Source organism: Aptenodytes forsteri, unplaced genomic scaffold (genome assembly GCF_000699145.1).
Source record: "Aptenodytes forsteri isolate BGI_AS27 unplaced genomic scaffold, ASM69914v1 Scaffold126, whole genome shotgun sequence".
Classification (NCBI taxonomy): domain Eukaryota; kingdom Metazoa; phylum Chordata; class Aves; order Sphenisciformes; family Spheniscidae; genus Aptenodytes; species Aptenodytes forsteri.
The window spans coordinates 1,275,135-1,281,918 of NW_008794599.1; the positions used below are offsets into that span (position 1 = coordinate 1,275,135).

The 6,784-nt window shown below is 46.5% G+C and overlaps 1 protein-coding gene across 1 annotated transcript in view; it reads left to right on the plus strand.

Moving 5' to 3' along the window:
- The first annotated feature begins 460 nt into the window (after positions 1–460).
- The window catches only part of ETS1 (ETS proto-oncogene 1, transcription factor), a 68,558-nt gene continuing 62,234 nt past the window's right edge, over positions 461–6,784 (plus strand). The window contains exons 1-2 of the mRNA XM_019470385.1: positions 461–532; positions 2,608–2,752. Coding sequence (XP_019325930.1) covers positions 461–532; positions 2,608–2,752 — 217 coding nt within the window. The remainder of the gene's footprint in view (positions 533–2,607; positions 2,753–6,784) is intronic.

The window sequence follows — 6,784 nt, forward strand, 5'->3', positions numbered from 1 at the left end:
AACAATGAAGTTCTTTGTGAAACAGATTGTTTTTGAAGAAACTTTTACAGGAAAGGTGTTGATCTCAACAAACCGGCTTTTTTTTTTTTTGTCAAAAGAAAAAAAATTGGCAACAATTTCCCTCCGATTCTACAGCAAAGGAAATATGATCTCATCTTCCCTTAGAGTAGCTCCATCAGCTTCCAGGTGATAATTCATTCACCATTGTCAGGCTCTCACCAGTTTACACTAATGGATCCGTGTGTTTGCATTGTTGATACAACACATCTAATCACAATATCTGCTATTAATACAGATATTTTTCCTCTTAACTTTTCCAGCTTAAACTCATTAAGATGATAGTCTGGTCCTGGCTTTATATGGCTGTGAGAAAGCACAGGTTTAGCTGATGCTGTCAATTTTTATGCTTTCTGCAGCAGGGCATCTAATGTCCATCTCCATTTCTGCAGGCACCTCAGAGATGATGAGTTACTATATGGACACAACCATCGGCAACACAGCCCCTTATCCTTTGGCTCGCCCTGGAGTGATGGTAAGGAAGGAGTTTGGGTTATTTTTCTATCCCTAGCAGCGGGTTTTCTCTTTGGTTGCTGTGACTTTGCCTATCCCATTCATTGACATGGCTTGGTGTCGACCGCCGAATCGTTCCAAGGTTTCACGCAGTTCAGAGCAGCGTCCGAATGCTGAGTGTTTACCCAGAGCTTATCTGAACCTCTTGAGCTTGCAAACCTCAACTGGAAATAGGATCACTGCATCGGATTTCCTGCGCTTGTGTTCGGAGGAGGATTGTTAGGGTAACCATTGTCCCGGTGCCCCCGCTACCCGTGCTGACCTTCACCTGCCGTGGATGAACGCAGTGGGATCAGCACAAAGCAGATCAGGCGTTGGAAAAGGTTCAGTTGGTTTGGCTGGAGTTTCTGCACAACTTTGGTGCTCCCCCTTCCAAGCCAGCTCCTTTCTGTCTGTGCAGCTGATGGGTGGTTATGTATGATATATATTAGAGTGTGATCCTGGGCATGCCCGTGGTGACTGCCAGCAGCTATGGGATGGGTTTGACCGTGCTTCGACCCTTATTTAGAGAAATCACATTAATAGATGTTTGCCCAAAGAAATGCTGGCCAGTGTTAAAGATCCTAGACAAGGTCAGATGAAAGCTGTAACTCTGAGCTGGGACACCAGCCTGCCCAGAAGACTTGCTAGAAAGCAAAATTTTCACCAAATTAGGAAGAAAAGACCACTCTGACACATGAAATATTTCTAGCACAGCTCGATATTTTTCCTTTAAATGGTTCCAAGCATGCATTTGGCTTTTAAATATTGATTGGAAACAAAGAAAAACTATTTCCCTGCAGGGAAATAATAATAATAATAATGATGATACTACTACTACTACTTCTTCCTGAATTTATTTATATGTAAGTATATGTTGTTATCCTCTCATACAGAGATATAAATGTATATGTACCATATATGTATTATATGGTATATATGTATATACACGTATGTGTATACGGTAAATATGTATATAAGGTATATACATGCATATACACTATATAGAGACATATTTATAAATATATATGTATAAAATAGGTATGTATAAAATAAAACGAAAAATATATCCTGGGATTATTTCCATATACCTATATATGCTTGTATATATAATATATATATTTTCCTTACAAAGCATAAATATAACTTTATATACAATAAAAACAAACGTGTAATATATAATGACAGTTATAACCTAGGATTACATACGTGTGGGTATATACATATACATGCCTATATCACACATAATCCATACATGTATATACATATTTAATGTATTATGTGTAAGCATATAATAATACAGTATATTATGTAATATATATGTAATAATACGTAAGTTTATATAAATATACACGTGTGTATATACTTCATGCGTGCATGCCACGTGTATATACACATGTATGTATACACACACACATATATGTCCATGGACACATAAATATGACTAGCACCAATATAACTACAAATAACACAAATATAAACATAAATATAGGCATAATAATCACAAATAATATCGATATAAACAGGAATATGAACATAAATATGATGGCTAGCCCCAGGTCCTGCCAGCATGGGGCCGGGCTCCCCCATAGTGCCAGGGCTGCGACCCGGGCAGGGCCGCTGGGTCTCCACCTCCTCACAGGCCCCCCCCATTTTTTGGGGGGGACTATGGGGCCTCCTGCCTCACGCTGCCGAAAAAAAATGGTTCCAGCTGGCGGAGCTGAAACGAGCCCCCTCCCATGGAGGGTGTTCTCCCCACTGCCGGCCCTGAGGAGAGCTCCCTCCCTGCCGCCATCTTGCTGAGCACAGCCTCACTGCAGGCCTTCTTTTTTTTCCCCCACATTTGTTTAAAAAAGGGCCTTTTTGGCCTCATCATGCTGCCCCTCAGCCAGGTGAGTTTGGATGACACTGTTTCTTCTGAGCAAACCCTGCTGACCCTGGGCTTCGTGCCTGATTTGGGGGGGGGGGGGGGGGGGGGGGAAGGTGCACTGCCACCTTGCACAGGGCGGCAATTCCGGGGTCCTGCTCCCCTGACGCTTTTCCCTCTCCTGCTCCCAGAAGCAAGGTGCCGCCGGCCCCTGCGAGGATCCCTGGGTGACCTGCGGCTTTCAGTCCGCCTGCTGCCAGCCGAGGACGTGCTGCCCGCTCTGGGACGAGCCTGCCACGCAAGAAGTGCCCACCGGCCTGGAGCACTACAGCACGGGTAGGACACCATTTTGGGGGTGGGTTTGCGAACCGGGATGGCGCCTTTCTCTCCTGTGCCGTGGGGCTTGGCGGCGTGCCCAGGTGAAAAGACGAGCCTTTAAAGCCCCGCTATGCTCTTGTTTCTTGTCCAGCGTGTCCCCCTTGTCTCCTTCCTTCTATATTTGCTTTCTGCCCCAGTCCTGACTTAATTTATTGGGGTGTTTTACCCTTAATGCAGCCATAGGGCACCTACCACAGCATCACCAGGTCGGTACCTGCCTTACTGGCCCTCAAGGGTCTCCCTCAGTAGAGATGGAGCCAGAAAGCAGATAAAAACCTTAAACCCGCTTTGTTTAATTAGTCTCCTCCTGTTGGAGCGATGCTGATGGATGGGAGCTTCCTTCTTCCCTGCCATGGTGTGGGTGCCTGGCTGGGAGAACCCGTCTTCTCTTTCAGGTGGTGATTTTGATGTCCTGTGTGCACCTCCCTTGCATTTAGGGACTGCAGCCTAAACTAGGCTCCCTAGGGTCTTGACAGTCATGGGGGTCTCCAGGAGGATGCTGTAGGCAAGGTGGACCTGCCAGCCTGCTGGTTGCATCTTCAGCATTTCTCATGGTGTTGGCAGGACTGATGACCTTGCCAGTGGCTTTGGAAAGTGGCCTTCATGGAGGGTTGCAAGGAGCTGGGGACTCCTAAGTTTTAATTCCACTGTGGTAGTAATTTTGGGTCTCCTGCTCTTGTAGCTCATTGCCTTGCTCCTTGGGGAGGGTGGTGGCATGATCTTCAGGTAACCACAGATGTGTGGTCATGCTGTGCTGTCAGGGCTGCATGGTTGCAATGTGCTGCACACTTAAAGCAATTGACTGACTTGGACTAGGTGATCACCTTCTCTAATGCATTCATAATTTGAAAGTCGTTAAAAAATCGCCGGTGACTAATTCTTGCCCCGCACGTTGTTCAACCCGTGAATCTTCAAGCTGAGCTTGCAGTTTGGGCTGCTTCTTGTATAACCAACTGGCAGCGCAGATGTCAGGCGGGCAGTTGGTCCTCCTGCCTGCGGGACGGGTGACGAGGCGTCAGCAAAAAGCCCTGTTGTGCTGTGGCAGAGGAGAGGACTCAGGTACGCCGTGGCACAGGCCAACCGCAGGAACTAAGTGAAAGAGCTCAAGTTGCACGAATGTGACCTTTGCAAAGGGCCAATATGAAGTTTATGTTTCACTTAAGTCCCACATAAGCCTATCGTGAAGCACTTAAATCCCATGTAAGCTTTTGCATGGCATGTGCTGGTCTTCTGTGACTTGTTCCCGGCTTGTTAGTTATGCACATTGGCCCCTTGGGAGGGGAAAAGCCCTGATGTTTAGAGACTTTTTGCAGCTAAAGAGTTCAGCAGAACCAGTGACTGTTGCAGTCAAATGTACAGTTTGAAATCTCTCCTTGGCAAATATTCAGGCATTTCAATTTTTTTTTTTCTCCTTTGGTGAGCACTTGTGTGCGAGCAGGAGATGGACGCAGAGCGCTGTGCCTGTGGCTGGAGCAAAACTCTGCTGCCTACTCCCAGCCGTTCTCATTTCAGCTATTTGCTCAACTCCTGTGGGTGACCTCTCTCAGCATGATGTCAACTCTGCTCTGATGAAATCTGCCCTTGCAGCATTTGGATTTACTCAAACATTTTGCAAATCTGTGCCTGGAAAGTTTTCTTTGTGTTTTTTTCCCTACCCTCTCCCCTTTTCTGTGAAAGTGCTCTCTCCAGGGACCAACATATCTGCAACCCAGATCTTCATTACCCCATGCTGGGTCTGTGAAATTTCTTGTTGCAGAGACTGGAGCCTGGTTCAAACCCCAGTGAAGTCAGTAAAAAAAAAAAAAGAAAAAAGCTGTCATTGTCTTTAACAGGTTTCGATAAAACTTTCGGTACGTTGGGACGGGTAGGACAGGCCTCTGATTCTCTTGCAATACCTAAGAATTACTTTTCAGTTCTTCCTGTTGCAGTGCAAGGTAATCTTTCTCTGATTTTTTTTTTTTTAATACTGCTGTTTCTTCAGTCTAGAGCAGTTGCTAATTTTAAATGAGAGGAAACTCTCATTTGTATATACCGCTAGGAACGGTCTTTCATTTCTCCTTTGTGTTTCGGGTGCACATTAAAACCATTTGTCATCTATTCTTCTGGTGTACTAGAGGCTATTTTGGTTTTCATGGTCTTGCTGTTGGTGAAAGAAACAAGTCAACAAGGAAAATGCAAGTGTGAATATATCCTCTTGCAATAGAAACCCACAACATTTCTAAAAGTTTTAGAGTTGCTTGCGTTTAGAGAAGATATTTTGCCTTTGAAGCTTGGGTGAGTTTATTTACATTGTGCTTGAAGTCCGATTAGATTATTCAGTGATATGGATAAAGGAAAGCCTGATGTGGATTTAGCTCATTGATAAAGACAAGAAGGGGTGGTGGTGTTTTTTGGTTTTTTGTTTAAAAAGCAAAAATTTGGAAACGGTATAGAGTCAGTTTTATTTATTAGCTTGCTACCACAATCTGTGGTGCATATGTTGGGACTATTACTGCCCAGAGAATCAAACTAAACTGGGTGCACAGCAAGCAAAGGGCACATCCCAGAGGTGGTAGGAAAAAACTAGCAAGAAGGGAGCTGCTCCCTGTTTATGAAAAGTAGCTCTGCTCCTTGGACAGGTGGGAATAGGAGCGTAGAGGCCATTGCACCTTAGCCAAACCATCTGGCAGCCCAAAATTCAGGGTGCCATGTGTCTGCCCGAAGCGGCAGGGTTGCTGAAAGGGTGCCGAAAGCCACACTTAGCGCCGTATGTTTAATTCCTAAGGTAGTAGTATCCTAATGTTACCCTCTGGTAACGTTTTTTGGCTGAGACAAGGTTAGGCACAAAACTGGCATGGAGGAAAAGATTTGATAGCAGTGTTATAATTTCAGTATGGGCATAGTCCTGACTGCGCTGCCTTTCTGAGCCAAGGCCACTTTGGCAACCCCTTCCACTCTGAACAGGTATGTTTTCCTTAGTGATAGGGGAGATAAAACTCTTGTTAATGGCGAACGATGGATGAAATGACTCTGGCTGAAGAAGTTTCTACAACTGTTGTGCTGAATTAGCACGCTTGGACTGAAGGTGCTCCCAGCCTTTTGGACACTACAGGAACACTTGGGGGAGTGATCTTGCTTTCACTGTGGCAAATGGGATAGGCTTTGGGATTTTGCAAGGCAAGAAATGAAATGAAAGCCTTTTCTAGAGGAGAAACTAGAGCTGCAGGTCTGACTCTGCTTCCAGGCTAATGAAACCAATCCTGCTGATTTCAGTCAGGCTTCTTGCACGGAGACACTGTCACAAATAAAAGGCATCACCTTAGGCTCATCCCCAACACCCAGCGTGGTTCAGGCTGGTGCTGTGGGAGGGCATGGTGCAGAGACCAGCCTTAGCCAGTCTGTGGCTGATGCTGTCTGGCCACATTAGCTTGGTGCCACCTCTCAGCCCAGAGTATTTTGGGTTTATTAGCTTTGGGAGTGGCATGTCCTAATGCAGCAAACCTGCATCCGATCCCCTGGTGCTTCATGGACATCAGGTCCCTGCAGCCTGGGCGATAGCAGTGTTGTGCTGGGTTTGGCAGGAAAGCAAAGCTCTTGTAGCTGGAGCAATGCATTGCAGCGCGTCGCATTGCCCCACACCCACGCAGACAAATCAGGGATGCCCTCCCTTTGCCCCCACCCTGTTAACTCTGGCTGTGATCTTCCTTCAAACCCAGGTCTCAGCTCAGCCTGGACTGCAGGCAGGAGTCCCACGGGGACTGCCTGCATCTGTGGCGAACTCTCCCTGCTTTCCCCCACGTTGCCCCCTCCTTCGCCGCGAGACCTGCTCTTTCCCTGGTGGAGATCCCCGGAGGAAAGCTCTTTCTGTGAGCGGTTTCTGGGCCGTCTTCCAGGCCCACGCTCGGAGGAAGGGGGCTTGGGGAGGAGGAGAAAGGGGGGGGAAGGTGAAAGCTGACCAGGCTCAGCCCGATGGCTTCTCCAGCTGCAGCACATTTTCCGAGTGAAGCTTTT